General features: G+C 41.3%; 1 protein-coding gene across 4 annotated transcripts in view; it reads left to right on the plus strand.

Annotated features, from left to right (window-relative positions):
* Positions 1 to 773: 773 nt before the first annotated feature.
* Positions 774 to 25,109, plus strand: part of Prdm5 (PR/SET domain 5) — a 168,642-nt gene continuing 144,306 nt past the window's right edge. Inside the window, exons 1-2 of one of the 4 annotated variants that reach the window (XR_008214342.1) lie at positions 774 to 1,483; positions 17,174 to 17,257. Coding sequence is in view for 3 of the 4 variants with exons in the window: in XM_052720226.1 (XP_052576186.1) it covers positions 1,391 to 1,483; positions 17,174 to 17,257 (177 nt within the window). In the remaining variant the exon portion in view is untranslated. Of the gene's footprint in view, positions 1,484 to 1,982; positions 2,144 to 12,456; positions 12,554 to 17,173; positions 17,258 to 25,109 lie in introns of those variants that run through there. The other 3 variants (XM_052720226.1, XM_052720228.1, XM_052720227.1) reach the window with 3 other exon arrangements.

Here is a 25,109-nt window from a genome sequence, read left to right on the forward strand (position 1 = left end):
TGTTCTAGAGATCCTGTGCCCTTCCCTTTGCCTATCAGACCACTGAAACAATGGACCCTGAGGATTTCCCTGGCACTCTCATAAGTGGAGAAGGAAAGGCTGAAGCCTGGGCCACAGGAAGAACTTTTCTCCCAGGAATGGAGTTTACAAAGTTCTGATAACTTCTCAGACTACCCTGCACGAAAGATGACAGTTGAAATGATGACTCTGTAGGTGCAACCACACTTTGACCAGTGTTTCACAAATATTCCTGCACCCTATTTAATCCTCTTCCTAATGCAGTCACGTTGAATGGAATCTTTGATTGTTTCTTTTTTTAACGGGTGTTCTACTTTGCTTTGCTTTCTATTTGCTGTGATAAAACATTCTGACCAAAAGAAACTTGGGGAAGAAAGGATGTTTTGGCTCACGTTTCCCATCTTGGTCCATCACTGAAGAAAGCTAGAGCAAGAACTCAAGGCAGGAACCTGGAAGCAGGGACTGAGGCAGAGACCATAGCAAAACACTGCTCGCTCCTTATAATTCGCTTTAAAAAAAATACATCCTAGGATCACCTGACCCAGGGACAGCACCATCCACAGTGGGTTGGTCCCTCCGACACCAATCGTTAATCAAGAAAATGTCCCACAGACTTCCTACAAACCAATCTGATGGAGACATTTTCTTAAATTTAAGTTCCCATTTCCCAGAGGACCCTCAAGTGTGTGTCAAGTTGACAGAAAAACTAATCAGGGTAACTGGTCAATTAAAGATTGGTGGCCCAGCCTTGTTGAATGGGATGCAAGAGCCCAGGCTCTATCTGGTAACAGGACTTTGCAGTCACAAGCTTTGGAAAGTATCACTTTCCAGAGGACATCTCACCATAAATATTACTTAAATACTCATGTCCAACTTTCCGCTTGAACTAGAGCCTACTAGTTGGCGGCTCATTAGTTCAGCTCTGGACATGACACAGCCACTAAGATTCAAAGGTTTCCCAGACCTTCAGGGTTGGTCTCAGCTGTGGTCAGCAGAAGGCTGTTTTGGAGATGCCAAGGCTGAACCAAGGTCCATTTCGTTGTGCCTTTGAGGAGACTCCAGAAACCTCTGCCAAAGGCAGAGATGGTGAGGAGGACTCCTGTGGCCACAGGCTCGTCCTCAGGGCAGGAGGCTCTGGGGGGGCCTGCGGTTTGGGGCTCCCAGCGGCCACCGCCAACTTTGGGCCAATCAGCGTGTCCCGGTGTCCCGGGCGCCCCGCCGCTCCGGCCGGCCGAGGAGGGGCCGGGCGGCGGGGAGCCGAGCAGGGAGGTGGGGATTCTGGGAGCAGAGCTCATTTCCTCCTCCCGGCCGCCCCTGGCTCGCACCCCATCTCCACGTGCGGCGCCCGGGGCGCGCGGCCGAGCGGCGGAGGATGCTGGGCATGTACGTACCAGACAGGTTCGCCCTGAAGTCGTCCCGGGTCCAGGACGGGATGGGGCTCTACACGGCCCGCCGCGTGCGCAAGGTGGGTGAGCGGCCCGCGCAGGCCGCGCCACGTCCCAGGGCCTGCGGGGAGTGCGGGCCTGCAGGGAGCGGCCGTCCTGGCTGCCCTCCGCCGCCGCGGGGGGCGAGAGGCTCGCGTGGGCCGCCGTTTCCCCGGAGCCCCGCGCCAGGCGGCCTCTGCCTTCAGAACAGTCGCCGTGGTCAGACCCTTCACTTCATGTGCAGATGAGCCCCGTGCAGTGCAGGCCCTGGAGCCTCAGAGAGGAAGCTTTTCCGCACTGCCACCCCTGGGGTGATGATCTGGACCTTCGGCCTATTTTCTTTGCGCTTTTGAATTATATTCTGGCGTTGGATCATCTTCCAGAACTGCAACAGGCGTGCGATCAGGGCAAGCGCAGGTTGCCCTGTCTGTGTGATGACGCACTACAGATGTTGCAGAGATGTAGAAGACAGGAGAGCAGAGCACTCCAAATCTTAAGTTACAGCCTTAGAACATGGTGGCCTGAGCTATGGTGGGTTAGCAGATGTGAAACGAACCAGGGTAGGCCGGGCAGAAGCATCCAGAGTAAGCAGAGCCAAGGTTCACCGAGCAGGGCCCATGCTTGGTACTTTGTCCATATATCTCTTTGGACTTTACCAGCTCAACACTCTCTGGAGCCAACTCTTAGTTCTCATTTAACAGGTAAGCGGAGGAATTCTAAAGTTAGACATCCTGCTGAGAGTTAATGAATTAGGCCTCAAGCCTATGGTTTCTGAATAGAGAGTGTATGTTCTTTTTAGAACATTCTGCTATAGAACAACATACTTTATAAGCCCTGCCCCTGACACCTTCCCCAGCTTCTCCCCTCTGCCAGACTTTGCTTTGATATTTGGAAAACAGGTTCAGAGGATAGCTCTTGAGACCCCAGTTTCAGCCCCTGATACTAAGAGCAAAGACTAATAGATAGTGCTGGGTTCACAACATAACCCACAAGAAGGTTCCATAGCCCAAATGGAAAAAAACAAAACCAAAAACACCCCACATATTAACATTTTATTGGTGGCTATATGGGAGGATGTTCAAATGTAAACAAACAAAACACAGGAGTTGATACTTCGTTTAATTTAGTAATGAGTTGGATAGATGTTGCCACATGACCAAATGTTAAAATCAACAGTCTTTCAAAGCCAAATAAATACAGCCAACCATCAAATGACTCCCTTGTACCACTGACATTCTACTTGTTTTAGTCTTCCAGCATGAAAAACTCCCAAATAGACTTTTCTTAAAAGTTTCTGGTGTAACTATAATTAACTGTTTTGTGCTCATGAATAGTAAGACACCAGACATTTTGTTCAAAAGTAGGAATTGTCACATAATCCTTGTTTTGCATTACTCAGATCTTTTTTAGTCATTGGGCTGTGCATTTTCTTTTGATGTTTTCCTGTGATGGTGTTGGGAGCACTGCTTGGTGTGGGATGAAGTATCTGGAGTCATAATATCGCTGCATGGGTAGGCACTCACTCATCTTATGCTGCTAATGGAACTTTAACAGAAAACACAGATTTTTTTTTTTTTTTTTACCCAGATTACATCTACCATGCTGACCATGCAGAACACTGCTTACAATAATATAGACTACTTTTGACAGAGTTGTTATTCCAAGATATTCAGTCACATGGTCATGGCTGGCTTCACCGATGCCTGTCGGTCGCCTTTGGCTTTTTCCTCCACTGGGCACTGGAGACAAAACTGAAGCCACACAGCAGATTTTAGCTGAACTGTAAGATCAAGCTGAATGTTCTTACACGTCTTACCCATTTCACCATGTCTCAAATCTTTTTTTCCATGTCAACCATGTAAGACTTATCTGCCTATATTTCAAGAGGTCTAAGAAAATAATAGCTGTGATTGGAGCTGTGTTAAGAACCTCATTGAAAAATGCTTGTTTTTCTAAACAGACTTTGGGATTTACCACTTTAGAGCGTGTGTTGACCATTACAGATGTTATATCATACTTTTATAGAAGGTGTGCTTGTATAATACTTCTGTTTCACAATGTAATTGAAATTCAAGTTATCTATGGATTTAAAGTTCAGAGATTAGCCGGGCGGTGGTGGCACATGCCTTTAATCCCAGCACTCAGGAGGCAGAGGCAGGTGGATTTCTGTGAGTTCAAGGCCAGCCTGGTCTACAGAGCGAGATCCAGAATAGGAACCAAAACAGAGAAACCCTGTCTTGAAAAACCAGTAAATAAATAGTTAGATAAATAAATAAATAAATTAAAGTTCAAAGATTAGAGTCCAAAATGAGCTTGGGGAATCTTCCAAGAAATTCCCTATTTGTGCATTCCACAGGTTTGTTTGGGATTCCCTTTCCTTACTTCTCTAGACTCACCCCGTTATGAAGCATTTCCTTCCTTCATAATGACTAATAGGAGTGGCAGTTCATCATGCCCTGGTTTGTAATGATACACCCCCTGCAAATGTACTGCTCAGTGTTTTACTTTGTTTGCAGGTAGCATTAGTTCTTAATTGCTTAACATTTATGCATTAAAGCCTGGGTGTGTTCCTTTAAAAGGGGAAGAGGAAATGTGTTTTGGAGCAAGAGTAGGAAAGAGTAGATTTTAATAGGTTCCAAATAATGACATTTTAAAGAACATCATAGGTGCTCTAGTCAGCACATTATCATGGTAAAGGTGAGCACACTGGAGGCCCAGAGGTTTATAGCTGCCTCTCAGTTTTCCATTCTTCCCACAGTATCATCAACTCCCTGTCTTTCGGATCAAGTCAGGCACTTATTTCTGATGAAAAAATATTAATGAAAATAAGTTTAATGCCCAGTTTATAAAAATTAGAATGAAAATTTAGAAAGGAAAGGAAAGTTGAAAGTGTGCAGTTTAAAGGAAAATAAATGATCAAAACAAAACCAACCAACCAACCAACCAAACGAACAAACAAACAAACAACCCCAAAAGAGAGAAGAAAAACTAGCAGAAGAAAGATTACCGTGTTCATACAGGAAGACTAGATTTTGTGTAATAATGTGTTTTGCTAAGAAGTTTAGAAGGTGACTGACCCCTTTAGGACCAATTGATTTTTATCCTAGGGCTGAAACTGCCAGTAGATGCTTATTTCGTTTTCTGGTGGCTGATGGTAACTCACTAATCTGGAAACAAAATCACTACAGTGACACTGTCTCCCTGTTTATACAGTCAGGTCTCACCATGGGGAGCCATCAAGGCTTGTGTTTCTCACTCTTCTTACAGATTTTTAAAGGTGGATCATAGATCCACTTAAACCGTTTTTCTAAACTTTGGGTTTTGCTTTTGTGACGATGGCAGCTACCGATAATTAAAAATTTTGTTTATAATTTAATATAGTTTAACTAATGAAGTGTTTATGAAGCTGTTGCAAGTGTTAGGAACTGTGCTTGTTACTGGAGACAGAGGTGAATGACAGAGATGGCAGTCAAGGATGCTTTTCTCAGTTCTTTCTTAGGCCATGCAGCAAAACCTTGCTTCATGGGCAACAGAACTGATGCTAGGGAAAGCTCTATCCACACTCACGTCGTTCATCAGAATGTGAAGTCAGGTCCTTCCACAGACGAGTTGGGCGTTTCTAATGTAAAATTTGGAGCGTTCCAAAATTGGAGCATTTTGAGTCTATATGATACCAGAAATGGAACACACTACATGTAGCCAGGCATACTAATGATCGTATGAAATTACCTTGTGTGTAATTTCAGACAACGTGTAAAGTGTATATGGAACATATAAATTCTCTGTTTAGACTTGGGTTTCATCTCCACATATTTATATACTTTTCTGTCTGTGTATCTATAGCTATATAATATCCTTCCCTCAAATCTGGAATCTACAACACTTTTGGCTTTTGGCTAGAATAGTAAAGAAAATGGATGTTCTGTCTCTTGTGGAGCTTGCATTATCTAGTAGTTAAATCATATACTGTATTAGAACATGATAAGTACTATAAAAAAACAGTAGGAGTAGGGCTGGGTGTGGCTGGCTGGTGAAGAATGTTATAAATTAGGTTGCCTAGTTAATTTCCATTAAAGTGAGCAATGTTTTGAAGGATGGCAGGAAACCAGCCAAATATATTCCCAGGAGAAGAACGTTCTGGCCAAGGGAGCAAGCTAGTCCGAAGTCCAGAGACAAAAGTAGAATTCCTGACTCCTCACTTTTGCATTTTTTTGTGTCTTCAAGGCCATTCCCCCATATAGGTAACAATGCCATGTTTAGTTGCCTATTTGGGATGGACTTTGGCCGATTTAAACCTTACCTTTTCAGTAGCTTTTGTATGTTGAAGCAGTGCTTTCTGGGAGTCAGCAACTTCTTAGGCTTTTTCCTTTCACTAATTAGAGACTCATTGGATGGGGTCTTGCCCTGAGGCCACTTTTCCCTTTGTTCTAGTGCAGAGCAGGTCTCTCCTTAATGGTCCTAATCTCTTTTATCAATCACAGCCTCTTTTCCGGCACATGCCTTGGGGGCATCATTAATCTTCCTGGTGCTATTTTTCTCTTTAAACTGTATTTAGTATCTCTCTTCCCCATTTGCTCTTTTTCATTGTAGACTTGCATAAGCATGACCAGTAATAACCATGCCACCGACTCATTATCATACTGTCTTGAAATGCCTTCCACCAAAGAAATTCGTCCCTTCGAATTTAGCCCTGGGCAAGTTTTTAGGGCATCAGCAGAAAGCATTCATATTCTTTACTAAAATACCAGGAATGGCTTCCAGTCAAGTTGTTAATAATGTGTCCTCTGAAACCTCATGAACCAGGCCACTACTGGATGCATTACTATAGTGCCACCATCTTCCTCTGTTATTAGAGGGTGTTAGTCTCTGATTACAGCATTCAACTGTAATCCATTTCTAAGTTCTAGAGTCTTTATCCTAGTTCATTTTAGTTAATGGACTTCTTGAAGGTTTTCTTATCAAACCATGTGTGCAATATTCCCTTTGAATCTGTGTATGAAAATTGCTCTCCTTCCACCTTGAACTGTTTAAAAGACTTTCAGAGGTTTTTTGTTTGTTTGTTTGTTTGTTTGTTTTTACATTTACTGAACATTTTCTCAAGGTCCCATTTGATTGTTTATATTGGTTGATGCTTTGGGTTTTACAGATAACATTCTAATTGAGCTGGAAATCTTGCCAGGTCTCTTGATTTGTCTTTAAAGTTCAGAGAGTTTATCAGAGTTTGCCTGGGCTCTGATGCCACCTTGCACAGGAGTCAGTTACTCTCATGTCACCTAGCAAAAGAGTAAGTGATTCTGATGTCCGCTTAGCATGGGGGTGACTCTGATGTCTTTTAACATAGAAGTGAGTGCCTCCAAGGTCACCTAATACAAATTGAATGTTTCTGATGTCACCTAGCATGGGGGTATCTCACGTCACCTAGCATGGGGGTGACTCTGATGTTAGGATACAAGAGCGAGTGCCTCTGAGCTCACTTAGCTTGGCAGTGCCTCTGACATCACTTGGAATGGGAATGAATGAGGCCATTTCATCTACAGAGGCAGATTTATCTTCAGCTTTAGAAACCATCTTCGCAATTACTGCCTTTCAACCTACTTTTTAAATATCCTCTGAACTATATAGATTGGAGCCGTCCTTGAACTGTTCTCCAGAAATCTCATTCTTACCTCTCTTTGGTTTCCTTTGAGATATATCTTTAATTTGATTCCTGTTTCTTCCTATGTTTCAGTACATTTTCTAAAAATATCCAATTGTGAAATCATGTTTTTTAATTATTAAAAGTTTTCATTAATGGTGATGAGGAGATGACTGAGTGGGAAAAGTGCTAGAAGAGTAGAATTCACATGTTTGGGAACAACATAAAAGAGCTGGGGCCTTCGCAGTTCACCTGTCATCCGGATTTCGGGAGATTCGGGAAAGGGGATCCACGGAGCGAGCAGGTAGCAGGACTAGACAGGTTGGTGAACTCTGTGTTCCCTGAGAGACCTTCACTAAACAAAGTGGTAAACAATTGAGAAAGACACCTATTGTCAACCTCTGGCCTTCACAGACATGCACACACACTTATGTGTGCTCTCTCACAGGTACACTCACACACATGGGAATGTGCATACATCCATGCACCTACACTACAAACAAGTATTCATTCAAGTAAGTTTTTATTAAGTAAATCTTTTGAGTTGCTGTATTTCAATGCCTCTGAGTTCCATTAGGAAATTCTTGTATTCTCTTTTTATTTATTATAATTAGTTTTCTTGTTTGCTGTGCTAGAATGAGGGCAAGACTTCGTGCATATGAAATAGGTCCTCTCTCACAAGCTGCGTCTCCAGCCCTTAGCGTTCCTGCGACTGAGGATTCCATCTGCCAGAGGAGTTTGTCTGTCTTTCTTTTTTTAACCCCATGAGTTGGGTCTCATTTTTTCACTTTGATCTCACTCCCTCTGTCAGGTGGACCCTGTTCGTTTAGGCCGTTGTTTGTGGCCAAGTCAATTCTGCAGGTGGCAGTAGGCTATTAGGTCCCATCAATCAACTCTCTGGCCTCCATGCACTTTTCTGCACTCAAGGGCAGATGCCTTCCCCATGTCTGACTTAGAAGCTCTCCTCATCACTCTCTAGTTTTCAGTGACTGGCCATTTGCACTACCTCTCTTCTTGCCTGTTAGCCTCATTCTGGTTCTTTCCGACTTCAGTCCTCACTGTTCCACAGTTGCTCCCAGATGCTAATAGCAGTTGTTTTGCTGAGAAAATCAAGTCTGTAAGGAAGTGGAGTGGAAAGGAAATACGCTGCTTTCTGTTATATTATGATATATTTATGCCTATGTCTATGTCTGTCTGTCTACGTATGTATCTATCGTCCTATATATATATTACCTCTACCGTTCCTTCCTCACAACTCTGTACTGCTTCTTCCACGTGTATTTTATGTGACACATTTACATTGCAGAATGAAGAGTTATGGGTACCATTGCATTTCTTCCTCAACACCTGCTATAGCAACTGTGAATAGTAGACATGCCTAGATTCTAGATGGGGAGAAACAGAGAGTGACAGAGGCATTGGATATACTTTGTAGTTGACTTTAGTTCAGTTAAGGACTTCTGAGGTAGTCCCACATGATGTCTTCATTTAGGTCATTAGTTCTCAGGTCCAGGTAAATACAGTTTTTTTACCTGGTTATAGTAATATTCATAACAAGACCAAAGTTATAATAGTAAGGCGAATTGATATGGGGGACAGTTAGACTCTGCCTTAACATTTGCAGCTAGGAAAGAAGATGGGGTGATCTTCCCATGGAACTCTTCAGAAACACATTTAATGTACTGGTGAAGGCCTAATTATATTATAAAAGCATATTCCTGCACAGTACTGTAACAGTGAGACATAATCATGTTCTAAAGGAGATGCTAAACTCCTATGAAAAAAAGCTATCATTATTTCAAATGCACATGCTTCAACTTCAGATTTGTTCTGAAGTCATAATTTATGTCTTCTCCACATATGTGTTTACTTGTGAACTAAATAACACACAGTACTTCAAATATTATTTTATTGTTTGACAAAACAGTAATTTCCCAATGTCTTTTGATACCAGCCCATAGTCACTTTACTCCAGTTGCCTCTAATTTTTTTTTTTAATAACTATTATTTGTGAACTAAGATCTGATCAGGGACTATATATTCTTACTGGATTTTTTTTTTTTTAAATAGGATGAAAAGCCTAGGTTCCAACTCCAAAAAGCTGGGCTTCTCCCACCACCCACAATACACGAAATTACAGAGGCATAATGGGAAAAAGCAGAGAGAGAAGATTGGCCACATTAGGAAGAGGAAGGAATAAGGGGGTGTAAATGGCCCAAGTCTGTCTCGGGGTGCTGTCATGGGGTCTAGGTTTAAGCTGAGGGCAGGAAGCATGCACAATGGCACCGTCTTAGTGAGGTGGGGTCCCAAAATTGTTATGCTCTAGGTCTAATCTGTCCTGCAAGGTGGGCCAATAGATTGTTACCTTGTTTATGTGTTAATCCCTGAGGGTACCACATCACCCTGGAGACAGGTTTCCCTCTTCCTGGAGTTGAAAGTGAGTTGAGACAAAGGTTAAGGACAATAATTTCCCTCTGTGCTGTTTGCCAAAGGGAAGGGGGGCCAAAACAGAGAAGCTGGGCTTTCTTTATGGTTTTAGTTATCTTGTAAACCCAAGAGAGGAACAGGGCTTTTTGCAAAAACAGCTTCTCGGTGCTTCCATACTATGATGGTTATATCTATCAAAACCCTTTAACAGGCACCCCCACTGTAACAGTGGCTTTCAAAGGAGATGGGACCTGTTTGCAGAGTATCCCACATCTGGATTTATCTGGTTACTTTCCCAGAATTTAACTAGTTTATCTTTGCTATTTCCTTTAACTTGGAAATTCTGTAAATAGTTTTTGTCATGAATACACCATATAGTAACACTATGTGATGGCTATTACTGATTTTCAACTGATTTCATCTGAAATGAACTAAACCCAAGGGGCTGGGTACCATGAGAGAGTTTTCTTAATTAAAACATATGAGGTGGGAGGACCCATCTCTAATCTGGTCCACACCTTACGGTGGCAGCCTATATAAAGGACATCCATGAAAGAAGGACGTTTTTGCTCTGTGTCTGCTTGTCCTCTCTCTCACTTGCAAGTCCATTCCTTCCCTGGCATCAGAGCTTCCTACTTTGGGATTCTAGTGTATATTCAAGACCAGCTGAGCATCCAGCCTTGGGGGCTGAAAAACTACTGGATTCTTGGACTTCTGTTGGTAGACAGCCATTGTTGGACTAACTGGACTACAGCCTGTAAGTCATACATACATACATTTGAATATATATATATATATTCTCTTTATATATAATATATTCAAATAAATCCCCTTTACATGTGCGCACACACACACATTTCATTCTATCTGTTGTGCTCTTCTAGAGAATCTGACTAATTACATACTGGTTTACTTCATTTTATAGTACAGCAAGGGGCATGTGACGGACTTTCCCTCTTCTCTAATGTGTCTGGGATGGTGTTCATTGCTGTTCTAATGATCCTGATGAGGGCTATTATTGAAGATGCAGGACAATATTCTGGATGCCTTCCCTTGACTAATTTTAATAAATTGTTCTCTCATTATGGCAGATAAAATTGTTTTCTTTCATTTTCTTAAAACCATAGTTTTTGTGTGTTTTATTTATCTTTTTGATCACTTTTGTTTCCAAAGTTATTCTAAATTTGGCTGGAGGAAACTCTTCAGCAGAACTGTAGAGCTGGAAGAATCAGCTATTCCAAGTCCATATTTAGTGGAAGAGGAAACTGAGGCTCAGCTGTTTGGGACACATTGTCATTGCTAATTAACAGTAGGTCAAGGCTTAGAATCCACGTCTTGTGAGGCCTCACCTGTGGTGACCCCTACAATTCTAAAAGAGGCAGCAGGAAATCTTGGCTTTCAACCCCTTCCTAATAATACTGAAATTCAGAGAATGTGGACCATGTTTTGCCACTATACTTACTAAAAGTCACTACAGAGATGGATGAGTGGTTAAGTTCATTGCCTACTCTTGGAGAGGATCAGGTTCAGGTAGGTCCCAGTACATGGTGGCTTACAGCTCTCTAATTCCAGATCCAGGATATCTGACACTCCTTCCTGAACTTGCAGGCACCAAGCATGCATGTGGTGTACATACATACACACAACCAAAATATTACAATAAAATAAATCTTTTAAAAAATAAAAGTCACTGTTGGATCATAAATTGAGGGACCCATTAGGTACTTGGTTAGGAATAACTCTGAATGAAAAAAAAAGCCATTGTGGGCTAAGTATATGATCAGCTTCAGAGGAGAGTTTGACACCCACAGTTTGGTGTGTTTATCTAGAATCTGTCCTGAGATCACATTTTTTATGACCTTTACAGCTTTGAAAACTAAGAATTCCTTGCCAGAAATTCCACATACACATTTGAGTTACATGCTTCTCTTAAACTACTGCAGATATTATTGCTCCCACTGTGGTGCAACAGTCTTTAATAGTATCTTAGTTGGGGTTACTATGGCTGTGATAAAACACCATGACCAAAAGCAAGTTGGGGAGGAAATATTTGGCTTACACTTCCACATCTTAATCCATCAATGAAGGAAGGCAGGACAGGAACTCCTAACAGGTCAGAAACCTGAAGGCAGGAGCTGATGGAGAGGCCATAGAAGAATGCTGCTTGCTGTCTTGCTTGCTAAGCTGGCTCAGCGTGCTTTCTTAGGGAACCTAGGACCACCAGCCCAGGGGTGACCCCACCCACAATGGGCTGGGCCCTCCCCATCAATTACTAATTAAGAAAATGCCCTACAGGCTTGTTTGCAGCCCAACCATATGGAGGCATTTTCTGAATTGCGGTTTCTTCCTCTCAAAGGACTATAGCCTGTGTCAAGTTGACCTAAAACTAGCCAGCACAGTAGTACTGGAGGCTCCTCACACTTGACTCTGCCCCTTCCAGTTCAGCTCCCACCTCCCTCCATTTATCACATATTCACAGTGCTGCCCAGCATGGAAGTAGTCAAGGGAAGGAGCTGTAAAATAGCTAGAAACAAGGAATTGTAGGGAGTGTTTCACAAAGACATCTTGCACTGAAGGTGATGATGGTCATGTAGGAACAGCTGAACAACAAGAAAATGGAAGTGGTGGGGATCCAGCTCAGACATCAACTCTCCTGGCACCAGAACTCAGATTTTCTAAGTTCTGTCTCTAAGACTGGAAAAAACAAGGGAAAGAAAATGGTAGACCAATAGCTTTTCTGCTCTAATTGGGATCTGTAGGCCTTTTAATTTGAAAACTAAAACCAATGATGACCAAGTTTGTTAAAAATGTTTTGAAGGCTTTAAGATGACTGCTTGAAATATGGGAATCCCTTTCATATCATTAATTATTAACTGTAAATGTTTACTATAATGATACATATTTGCATAATTCACTTGTGATGAGTCGTATGAAAAATGGTCTTTCTTTTGTAGGTTGAAAATGGTCCAATGTTGGCAATTTCATGGGATTTAACTCAAAGGAAAAACAATTACATCTGTGGGGGTTTTGTGCCCTTGATTTTTCTTTTGTAAGTAAGCTTTCAACCTGATTTAAGGCCTCAGATGTTGGAAAGGCTTCTACTTAAGTTAGACTCCACAGGAAGTGGTTAGTGACTGAAAAATCAATTTTAAGGAAATGCTGTTTGTGTAGCGGAGACAGCAGTGAATACAGGCTACAGAAGAGTGGGACGTTCCATAGAGTCTTCACTGAGGGTACCCCGTTCAGAGTGAGAGCAGATGCAGAGAGAGCAGACTCCATCTAAAGCCAAATAGGTGTTCTATTGTAAATATCTGCAGCATTTCTACCATGAAGATAGACAGTTCAGAGATGATGCTGCACGTTTTCATAATCTTACAGCTAACACACTTGCTTGCCTAATCACTACGATGAACTCACTAGAGTGCTTGTGAGAAGGTACATTTGAACCAACAGTTTAAAGAGACTAGCCACTGTTAGTTGGCTCCCTTCTGGGGCCATGACCACTCATCACATTGCAGGCCATATGGCCAGAATGCCAAAGAGAGGAGTCTTCAAGGACACACTCAAATGATGCAAAGACCTTTCATGGGGTACCATCTTTCTTAAAGTTTTCTTTACTGTGATACTGGAGACCAAGCCTTTCTTATGAGAACACTTGGAGACCATTGGAAATCTAAACTATAGAATCTTAGCAACCTGCATCCTGAAGTTTCTGTTTATCCCCATCCCAGTGTATTTATTTGGTTTCTCATCCCTTCTTCAGTCCTTTGCACATAATTAAGTCAACAAATTGTTACTTTCCTTTTCACTGGTACTGGGAAGAGGAACTGATTGATAGGCTTGTGTGGACCCATGGTATTCAAAGTATATGCTGAGAGCTTTCAGGAGCAGATTCAGGTTGCCCAAGATAGCATGTGCATTCCATTGTGAAATGAGTTTGATGAGGATTTTGTCATTATACAACAGAATAAAGGCATAAGCCAAGAAGCTTTTCCAGTTCATTGGTGGGAACATCAGATGGGCCAGTTACAGCAAAGTGGGGAATCCTCTGCTATAGACTCAGATGCTGATGACATTTATGTTCTGGGTTAGTGGAAGTTAGTCATCTGCAGAGTTAATATGTTCTAACAGGTTTCACCTGATCGTCATATGGATGTTAGGTTAGATGCAGAGGTGGGCAAGGTGTGGGTATTGAGGGAGCTAAAGACAGTGCAAGATAATTTGGCTCTAGATCTATGACATTCCACCTTCAGGAAGTTCTAATCAATCATGCAGCCTTGTAGAGCCATTAATAAAGGGTTGGTTTTTACTTTCCTGGGGGCTTGAGTTCACATTACCTATTGCAAAATTTGATAAAGGTTAAATACATGATAGAGTGGCCTGAAAATTGACCCTACCCACTAATGACATATCCTAAAATTTGTTACAAAAGCACCTTATTTTTCCATCTGTTTTCAGATTGGTCTTAACCTTGTGATACCCAGTTTCTTCAACTCAACAGTCTTGAGTACTGAGTGTCTGCTTTGAGGAAGGCAGGGCCTTGCAGACCTGCTGGGCAGTGGGTGATGGAGTAGCCAATGTTGGGGCTCTCTGCAGATGCCTTTGGCTTTTATTAGCTAATAGAGTGCTATGGGATGTTCTGTATGCTGTGAATATGTGTTGCTCTGATTGGTTGATAAATAAAATGCTGATTGGCCAGTAGCCAGGCAGGAAGTATAGGTGGAGTGAGCAGATGATGAGAATTCTGGGAAGAGGAAGGGCTCAGTCAGGAGTCACCAGCTAACACAGAGGAAGCAAGATGTCAAGGCAGAACTGAGGAAAGGTATCAAGCCACGTGGCTAAACATAGATAAGAATTATGGGTTAATTTAAGTGTAAGAGCTAGTCAGTAATAAGCCTGAGCTAATGACCAAGTAAATATAGTTAATATAAATATATATATAACTAAATATAATATATAGTTATATATATAGTTATATATATTATATAAATATAATACAACTATAATATAACCATCTCCTGGTGGGACTGGAGAAACCTTCCGACTACAGTAGAGTGCAATCATGCTACTTAAAGTCTAAGCCTTGGTGTTCGTATCTTTTCCAGAGGGGAGTTTCCACTCAGCTTTGCTAGTGTTAATTCCCTCCCACAGGTCTCATTTCTTCTGAAGAGTTTGTTTTCCTGTCATCAAATACTGGTTTGGTTTCATCTTGAGACATAATCTTGCTATATAGTCTGGTTGATTTGTAGCTCAGTGTGTAAACCAAGGCTGGACTTGAACTAGGGACATTCCTCCTTCTTCTGTCTCCTGAGAGCCAATGCTCAGATAACAGACAAGCACCATCATGTCTGGCCAGAGGAATGGTTAGTTTTTGAGGAAAACATTTTTGGAGTTATGTGTCTGTCTAAAGGGTGCATGAGATGGAGTGTCTCATTTCAGTGTGAAGTGAACCAGAAGGAATGCACAGACTTCTACATCTCCAAAATGTGTTCTCCAAGGATCAGATTAGGACCTTTGGGCTGCTGCATTCAGCAGTCTCTGAGCTTCCTCAGTCTTTTTTAAGGTTATTTAGACTACTAGATTTGAAAACTCTATATATTTTTCATCCTAAGGTAAACATTAAAGGAACAGTCTTGTACTGATGACATAGTGTAGTGGGAAAGGGTTCTTGGTGCCAGGTTTGATGATCTGAGTTCAGTCCTTGGGACCCACATGATAGAAGGAAAGTAGTCTTCTGACCTCCACTTGCATCTTGTGGTGCACACATGTGTGTGTAAAGTAAATAAGTAAATAAGTAAATGAAACTTTAAAGAATGATAAGAGGAACAGTCTTGGCTCTGCCACTGTTTATGGCTCCCAAAGACATCACTTTTTCATCTGTAAGTTGAGGGCTGGGTTTGTCATTGTAGTTCTTTTTAGCTGTGTTAAGTTTTACTATTCCCAGCTTTTTATTGCTTATTAAATAATTTCTATTTCTTTAGACGTTTGAGTTGTAGCTATTTTTCCCATTAGCAAAATTAATCAATAATCCTCCCTTTGGTTTTGATCCTTTTACATATCTCTACTCCCGACAAAGGGAAGGTGCTCCTAGAAAATATTTTCAGGTAGATTGGAAGAAAGCCTACCACAGCTTGAGTGACTGTTGGCTCTCTGCATATCCAGACACAGAATTTCTGATAAATGGGACCCATTAGTGCTGTATCCTCAGGCTCTGCTTTGATACAAGCACCAGGGCTAGGGGTGTACCGTGGATGAAACCCAGGTGAAGTCCTTTGCACTGTCTAAAAGTTGATTTGGAGGACCACATGTATAACTCCACCACAAGAGTATCAGAGAAAGAGGTTAAGATCCTCAGTAGCTCAGCCTCATCTTCAGCTACATGTGGAGATGAAGGCCAGTCTGGGGTATGCAGGACCACAGTTCAAAACACACAAACATAAACAAGCGAACCTAGAGTTGGAGACCAGCCCGGGGAACATGAGACCATGCCTCAACACACACATACACAAACATGAATAGATATGTGGAGTTGGAAACCAGCTTGGGGTACACGAGGCCACATCTCAAAACACATGCACATACATGAATAAATAGAATTGTCCCTTTCCTATTACATATGGCTTCATAAGTACCCACACATTTAGAGAAAATGCCTCACAACTGACACAGCAAAGTCTACACTTCACAGTTACACACTCAGAGTCTGCACCTCACAGTTGACAAGTCTCAGAGTCTATACCTCACAGTTGATACACTCAGAGTCTACACTTCACAGTTTATACGCTCAGAGTCTACACCTCACAGTTACACACTCAGTCTACACCTCACAATTGACACTATCAGAGTCTATGCCTCACATTTACACACTCAGAGTCTACACCTCACAGTTGACAACTCAGAGTCTACACCTCACAATTGACACTAACAGAGTCTACACCTTACAGTTGATAGATCAGGGAGTCATCTTTACCCACTTGATCTTTTGCTCATGGTTTACAGGGCCTTTCCCTGTGCTTCTCACCAGGATACTTGTCAGAATTCTGCCCCCTACACTCGATTTCCAGATACTGATTTTTAGCAAACTATAGGATTCAGTATTTGAAACAACAGCCATGATGATTTTCATGTGCTTCAAAGCACACATTTTGAGACTATCTACGTAAAGTATGACCACCAGGCTGCTGGAAAGATTGGCAGGAAAATTTGTTTTATTTATGAACTGCCTTTTCTGAATGGTAAGCCTACTTCTTTCTTGTGCAAAATAGGGATGGATTTATGATTTTTATGGAAACCAGGTGATGTTCTGGCTGGTGGGCTTGTCTCTCAAGTCAGGCAAAACTCCTGCTTTTCATTTTAACCCCCCTGCCAGAGGCTGTGAGGAAGATGGGAGCATAGAGCATGGTCTTCAGAGCTTGTCAGAATTTGAAAGTGGAGGAGTTTAACCCTTTTATGTTGGCTTCTGTGTTGTGGGTTGAAGCTTTTAGACTAAAACATTAATCTGGATTTAAAAAATATGGAAACATTTTATATTAACTTTACACTTTGTATTAAATAGTTAATATTTTAAAAAATGAAGGTGTGATTAAGAAAGATTCCAAAAGATAAACTTATTCATTTTAGTAGCTGATTATTACATTGATGCCTTTTCAACATAATTATTGCTATGTAGGGTGAAAAATTTGGACCCTTTGCTGGAGAGAAGCGAATGCCTGAAGACTTGGATGAAAATATGGACTACCGACTCATGTGGGAGGTAAGGTGCAGCTGTTAAACATCAGAGATGTGTTCCTTTTTGTATGATACTACAGTGTGATAGTGAAGTAAGGCCATTGTCTCAACACTGGTCCCAGTGGAGTTTTAGGTACTGAAATGTCTTTGTGTGTGTGTGTGTGTGTGTGTGTGTGTGTGTGTATACATGTGAGTGCAGGTGGCTGTAGAGTTCAGAAGAGGATGTTAGATCCCCCGGAGCCAGAGTTACATGTGGTTATAAACAGCCTGACCCCTGGCAGTGCAGCATGGGCTCTTTCTTAGTCATGGAGCCATCTTTCCAGACTTGGAATGTCTTTGTTTTTAAGGTCAGCATTAAAAATATTAGACTGCTGCAATTGTCTACTAGACAATTCTTTTAGAGCTCCAAAATTTAACTATTGTCACCAGAAATGATATTTTCTATGGTTAAAGGTATTTAGATTTCAAAGTAAACATGCACTATAGTTAGAATTGGATTTTGTAAATGAAACTGTGCTTTACTTTTAATCTTTATTTCCCTATTGCAGTTCTAATTGTATGGAAGTGACTTTGCATTCCTGTTCAGTCCACATTTCACACTTAAGCTATACTTACCTTTAGGATGTACATGTAAGGAACCAGGATGTAATAAACTTACCATAGGAGGTTTCTCTTCTGTGGGATTTGTATATGTGAGTGTGTGTTTTATTTATCATGCAAATTTCATATACTAGTTTCAATTACTTTTTGACTTCTAGTTATTAGAAGAAGGGCCTAAGGATCAGAACTAGGGAATCAGAGGCTTGGAGATAGTTGAAAGGGCAATTGGAAGACCTCAGCAGCAAGAATTCTATTAGGTTGGTCAGAGCTAAGGCATGTGTAGATGGGTTGAAAGGTAGAGGTTGTTAGTCAGAAAATGTGTTTTTGTTTGTATTGGTTTGCTTTTGAGATAGGATCTCATGCATCTAAGGCCAACTTGGAACATATAAAAAGAGATGCATTTCACCATGCAGTTGTGGGATCGGAAATGTGTAGGTGTTGTGGTGTTTGAATGAGAATGAGGCCCCCCCCCCCCCCCCCCCCCCCCCCCCCCCCCCCGTTGGATCAGATGTTTGAAGGCTTGGTTCCCAGTTGGTGCTACTGTTTGAGTAGGTTTAGGAGGTGTGGCCTTGCTGGAGGAAGTGTGTCACCTGGGGTGGAATTTGAAGTTTCGAAAGCCATGTACTATTTCCAGTCGACTCTCTGCTTCCCGCTTGTTGTACAAGATGTGAACTCTCAGTTGTTCCTGTTACCATGTCTGCCATCTCCTGCTCCAATTCCCTGCCATGATGGGCAGACTCTTTTCCCTCTGGAACTGTAAGCCGTCCTAAACCCTTCCTTCTGTCAGTTGCCTTGGTCACAGTGTTACATCTCAACAATAGAAAGTAACTAACAGAAGGTGAGACCCACAGGCTGGGAACTTGAATGAAGGCTAATGCTTATCTTTAGGCAGATCTGTTTTTGGAAACCTGATATTCTTCTCTTAAAACAATGGATCGGTAGAGTGAGTGTCCCACATATGGTGGTAGGTAATCTTTTTGACTTAAAGTGACTTATTGTGCAGAATATCAAGGTTAGTGTTTGGTTCATTCATGTAGTACTACAGCTCCGCTAGTTGACATATAAATTCATCAAAGCATGTCTGCAAGCAAAGCACACCTATGTTCATCCTACTGTTGGTGAGGTGTGCAGTTGTGTGAAAAAGGATTCCAAAAGGTTTTTTTGCAACACAAAGGTCAGCAGCAGAAACTAGCAATAGCCTATACTGTCATCCAAGTGGATGTAATTGATACTGTCTTAATTTAACAGACAGTTTTAATTGCTTATTTTTATGAACTTAAAATGTTTTTTATGGTCTCCACCATGTTTTCATAGGGTTTCCATAAGCAGTTCATTCTCTTGCTATAGGACTTTCAGAAATCAAATGTTATGTGACAAAGGGACACCTACTCCCCAAGAAAAACCCTCACAAATTCTTAAAAAATACCAATATTTAACAAGTTGTTAATGGCTTTTGATATTTGTTGTCTCAAGATACAACTTGGGATTTTAGATGCCCATTGCTTCTGAGCATTTCATAGACTTTCAGCTTTTTCCTGTACTGGCAACCAGGATTCAAACATCTTTCTGTCCTTAATGCTTCTTGGTGGCTTCTGATTTTTACTCTTGTTTTAAGTAAAGTATCTCCCCAGAAGGATGTTGAGTTCCTCAGGCTCTCAGCCAGCTGTGAGCCAGTGCTTGACCACAGATACTTCCCCTGAACCATTTGGTGGATGTGCCCAGCTGTCTGCATTGTAGCCTTTTTGGCCCTTAATTAGGGGTCCCTTTGCCAGGTGGTTTAGAGTTAGAACTACACTTCCTTTTATTTTATTTTCTTGGACTCATCCTTAAGACTAAAATACTTCATGTGCCAAAGCTGTCTGTAGTGCTTTGCTTTCAATCTCCACCACCCATTCCTGTGATGCCTTTTTAGGTATTTCCCACCACAGTTCAGTCACCTCTCTCTCGCACATCCTTTGACACTTTATGTGCACTTCACTTTCCACCTGCCCTTGACTGCTATGCAGATGTTCTGAAGTAAGCATTGCAAGTGTCTACTGTGTGAATCTTCCAAGTAGCTCAGATCTGCTGGCCATGGGGTTCCCCTTCCTTTCCCAAAAGACATCTGGCCTTGCTCGAAGGAGTTTGGTGTCAAAACTATCCTGTTGAGTCCTTAAACTTTCTGTCTTGTTCTGACTTTTCCAGTAGTGCCATTTGCTCTCAAGCTCTGCATCTGTGCAGAGCTCGCAGAGTCTCAGTGTGCCCCTCTGCTGTCTCTGCCCCTCTGTCCTCTCTGCCCCTCTGCTCTCTCTGCCCCTCTCCTCTCTCTGCCCCTCTCCTCTCTCTGCCCCTCTCTTCTCTCTGCCCCTCTGCCCTCTCTGCCCCTCTGCTCTCTCTGCCCCTCTGCTCTCTCTGCCCCTTCCTCTCTCTGCCCCACTCATGCTGTGCTCATGTTCGCCCTCAGCCTTTAAACAACTTACAGTACTGTTGAGCATCCAGTGTTGATACCTTATGCACAGAGCAGATGTAACCTTGGTCAGTAACTTTGGGTGGGTCCTCTAGGGAAGGAATATTTTCATTGTTCAGCCAATTAAAAACTCATGTTCAGATTTTCCATGAATCAAATAAAAACTGGTCAAGTGAAATATCCACATTCTGAGGGTTATTTTATAGGAAAAAAACTCTTTTGCTTAGACTCAGTTCAATTTTTTTGTTATCATATTATCTATCAATGTGTCAATCCAAGAAACACTAGAAACAAAGCAAATAGACCTTAAACTTTGATTTTGAAAAAGTACCTCTCTTTTATGAGGATTCCAGTTATAAAGCAGTTTAGCTACAAAGTGCTATGAAGCAGTATGTTTTACCTGTGGGAGAGACTGAGTAACCAGAGGTGGAGGACAGAAATCCTGCCTCCTGCCAGCAGTCCCACCAAGCTAACCAGGCCTTGCATCCCTAGACGCTAATTACAGAGGTGAGTAAAGGTTTCTGAAAAGCAGAGGAAGAAGATTTCATCCACATGTTGGGAAAAAGGGGATGTAAAGTGATTCCAAGACCATGAGTTCGTCTTCCTTTTACTGATAGGAACTTTAGATTTAGACAGAGGAAGAATAGGGGCAGTAGCAAGACGTACCCGTAGTTAAGCAGTCTTGGTCATGGTGTGGTTTTGCTCACCATTGTCTCAGCTCAGGTCATGCAAGGTGGCCCAGTAAATTGTTAAACTGTCAATCATGTCATCCCTAAGAGAACCCATTCTGTGACTCTGATCTGCTGGATCAGGTAGTCTGCCTACCATAGATGACTGTTGTCATCTTGGGGCGGTCTGTTCCTGGCATCAAAGATGTCTGTGGGTTTACCACACCATGCCTTCAGCCTAAAATGGAAGAGACAGGCTAGGTAGACAGACACACTAGTGATTTTCATGACCATGCAGGGCCAAAGAGAAAGAGCCTACAAAATGGAGGCAGAAGTGGCAGGTTGTCATTGTGTTTAGTTACCTGTGGGTCTAAGTAAGGACACTTAAAATTTGACATTCTCTTATTTTCCTAAATCCATTGCCTGGAAGAGCAGTGAGGAAAACCTTCCTTTTCTTAAGCCCAAGATCATTGAAATTGCTAGAGTCATTAATCATTACTGCCTCCACCACCCATATATTATAAAATGCAGCATGTTATACTGCTTTTATTTTACGTATTTTAGTCTGCAGAAAAGAAGTCAATATTATTTTATTATTTATTATTATAATTAAGTAAATAATATTTCAAAATGTTCTTATCCAAATATTTGAGGTTTGTGGGTGTTTTTGTACTGATTGCTGATTTCCTATCATTACAGCATTGTTTTAGAATAATGGTACTCACCTGGTGGTGTGAGCTTCGTGGAATAACTGATGGTCTTCCTATTAATAACAGTTAGTATAGACTGCTTTTGGAACTTCATTCTCAGCCTCTAGTTAGCACATTTCTTCACAGTCAGGGTGGTCCCTACTTGGTAACTTCTCTGTCTTTGGTTTTACTCCATGAAGAACACACAGGAGCCAGATGAAGAGGAAAATCTCTACATTATTAATGAGTAAGTAATAACTTTTAAGTATGTGGCTCCAGAAAAGTTTACTTTGAGCATGTGACTGAGACCCCGGCTCAGGGTGGGAATGCTATACTCTTTCTTACATCTTGATCTTAGAACCACCTGTGGCAAGAGTTAAGTCTGCAGAGTGGATTCTGAATGCATTTCCTTACCATCTTCTTGGAGACTCAGTCCTAGGCTATAACTTGATGGAGGGCATCAAAAGAAGGGAGGAAGGTCTGCTGTTGTGCCCCTTACTCTTCAGGAACTGCACTCAGGTAAAGCCAGATTCTTGACTGTGCCTCAGAAAAGAAGTTCAAGACATAGGGAAGCCTCAGAGAGTTTATCAAGATAAAGGATTGTACATACTTGACACTGAAGCATGGCATTCAGACCAAGGACATTCTTAGATGCCTCCATAGATGTGTGGCTTTTAAAGGTATGTTGTGCAAAGGGTGAGATTTGCAACAGGTTTAAAGATTAATTAAGCAAGTGTTAAAATTAAGTAAAAAAATACAAGTGGGTTTACTTGCCCGGAAAAACAGTAAGGAAGATCATTCTTAAGGAATTCTCATTGTGCATGAAATGGTTTCATGGTTTTATGAGGTGCTTTCATTAGCTTTAGGAATGAGAGAGGACTCCAAAACTGTTAAATGCAAGGCCACAAACATTCTGGCTCTCTGTAAGCAAGTATAGTTATTTGCTTTTAACGTCTCTGAGATGTGTTTTGGAAGATGAGCACTACCCCTTTTTATCAGCTCTGTTAAAATTTTAGACTCATAGCCTGTTCCATCTACATCCCCTCAATTTTCCCTGTATGTTTTTGTAGAGAGTTGGAGATATAATGACAAATCAGACTGCAAGGTTTCTTTTGCTGGAGAAGGCAGTCATAAGGCATAACTCAACAAGTGTCTGCCTCTGAAGTACAGGCTGTAGTGAGGTAAGAGCAGCACTATCCTGAGTGAGGTAAGGGAGTGGTGTCCTGACTTTTGACCTCTGGTACTGATTTGCTAGTGCTGGTGGGATGCTTGAAATATGATTGGAAGTAACCAACACCTGGAGGGCTTGATGATGCTTCTGTATTGAAAGAGAAAACTCAAGAGTGCCTTTGAGATACTTGTTTTGGGTAGAATGTGATTGTGATCCTTAGTGATGACTGTTACCTTGACAGGACCTGAATAGTGCAGGAAGCAAGCTTCCAACACCCATGAAGGGTTATTTAGATTAGGTTAGCCTCTGGGCATGTCTTTGAGGGATTACATTGATGAATAAATGTTTATTTTATATTTAATATTTAATTAAGACATTGAATAAATATATAATCTGTGCTTGTTATTTAGCATTCTTGGAAAATATGTGATTCAGCGGTTAAAAAAACAACTTCCTGATTGCCTCATTGCTTGCTTATGTGTAGACATCGTTCCTTTTTCATGAAGAGGGCATCTGACTGAAATTCAGTCTATAAAGAAGCTACCTGGTTGGATATTGAAGCAGACATTTTATTTGTATAGGTTTTTTATTTTTTTTCTTCATTGCCCTAGTCAACTGGTTACAGCTGCTCTGCTGTTGGGAACTTGACTCAGTACCAGTTTCCCAATGTGTTTTAGTTTTTGGAAAAAAAAATGTTTTCAACTGTTTGAAATCTTTTTTTTTTATTGTTTATAGAAATCCTTTTAGGTGTTTGGAACAAAGAACGTTCTTTATGAAATGTTTTTCTTTTGCAGATGGTAACATTTTTAGGTTCCAAATGGAACCACTTAGGGGAGACATTAGTGGAAAAATACCACCTATGAAGCCTTCAGAATGGTAGAGCTGGTGACACAAATGTTGTAGTGTAGGACATCCCTCCTGACACTGGTTCCTCAACTAGAGAGGCAGGCCAGTGAATATTAGTGCCTTCTGGACGTTTACATTAGCTGAGGCTGTCCTTTGTCTACTCTTCCACATTGGCTCCTACCTAAGTACATCCAACTTCTGGCCATTCAGCTAAACCTCACATAGGATTAGAAGAGTATTGAAGTGGCTGCATTGTATGATTGAAACAAATAAGGAAACAGATTTCTTTATTTGGGGAGTACACCTGTGATCATTGTGGTCTGACCCTGACTTAAAACCCAGCAGGAATTTTTTCTGACACAAGCCGTTGTTTAAAATTACAGGAACTTAAACTTGTTAAATAATAAAGAAGACCATGATGTCAGAGAAAAAAAAACTCAGTTGTTGAGGCCACTGCAGGAATGATTGTCAATCAGCTTAGGGATGATAGCCAATTTCTCCCAATCTCATTTTCCCTTTGGTAGTGACTTAGCCCTGTTGCTGGCAGATACCATGGAAGATTTCATGTTCATGTTAATATACTACATGACATGCTTATCTGAGTAATTTCGTAAGTACACTAAGACATTATGGTAAAAATTTAGTTAACTCCATAAGAAAATGTTTTCCATAAGAAGCAGTCTTTTGACAGATGAATGTATGCATTTATGGAAGGAAGCACTTTAACAGTATAGTAAAATTGAGGGATTGGTATCAGTTTTACTGTTTATTGCAGAAGTAAAAACAAAAGAGCTTAACAAAATCAGTAGCTATTAGGTTTTCTAAATCTTTGTGGATTTCCTGTTACATACTACAAAAGAGCATGGAGTTTACAGAAGTGTGGTGTTAGGAGGATATATTCATTAGCTTTAGTTCTTGCATTAGTTACTTTTCTAGTACTGTGATAAAACATGACCAAAGTAGCTTGTAGAAGGAGGAGTTTATTTGTTTACATTTCAAGCTCCATCATGTAGGGAAATGTGGCCACAGGCGGGCATAATGGCTGGAGCAGCAAGTGGAGATCTCGAATCTTATATTGTAAGCACAAAACAGAGAGCAAACTTGAGATGGTACAAGTCTTTGTACTCTTAAAGCCCTCCTCTAAAATCCCCAAACAGCAGCAGGAGCTGGGGATCAAGCATTCAAAATGCCTGCCACTATGGGGGCTCTCTTATTAAACTACCACATCTTCTCTTTGACCCCCATTGTCTCATGGCCACATCACAATGCACAATGCATGTAGTCCAACTTTTCAAGTCCCTTGTAGTTTTTCAGTCTCAACACTGTTTAAATGTGCAGAGTCTCTGTGAGACTCAAGGCAATCTCTTACTTGTAACATCTTGTAAAATCTAAAAGTAAATTACATACATCCAACATATAATGGCATAGAATATACATTGCCATTTAAAAAGGGAGGA

Source organism: Peromyscus californicus, unplaced genomic scaffold, assembly GCF_007827085.1.
Source record: "Peromyscus californicus insignis strain IS unplaced genomic scaffold, ASM782708v3 Scaffold_6__1_contigs__length_162567912, whole genome shotgun sequence".
Taxonomy (NCBI): Eukaryota; Metazoa; Chordata; class Mammalia; order Rodentia; family Cricetidae; genus Peromyscus; species Peromyscus californicus.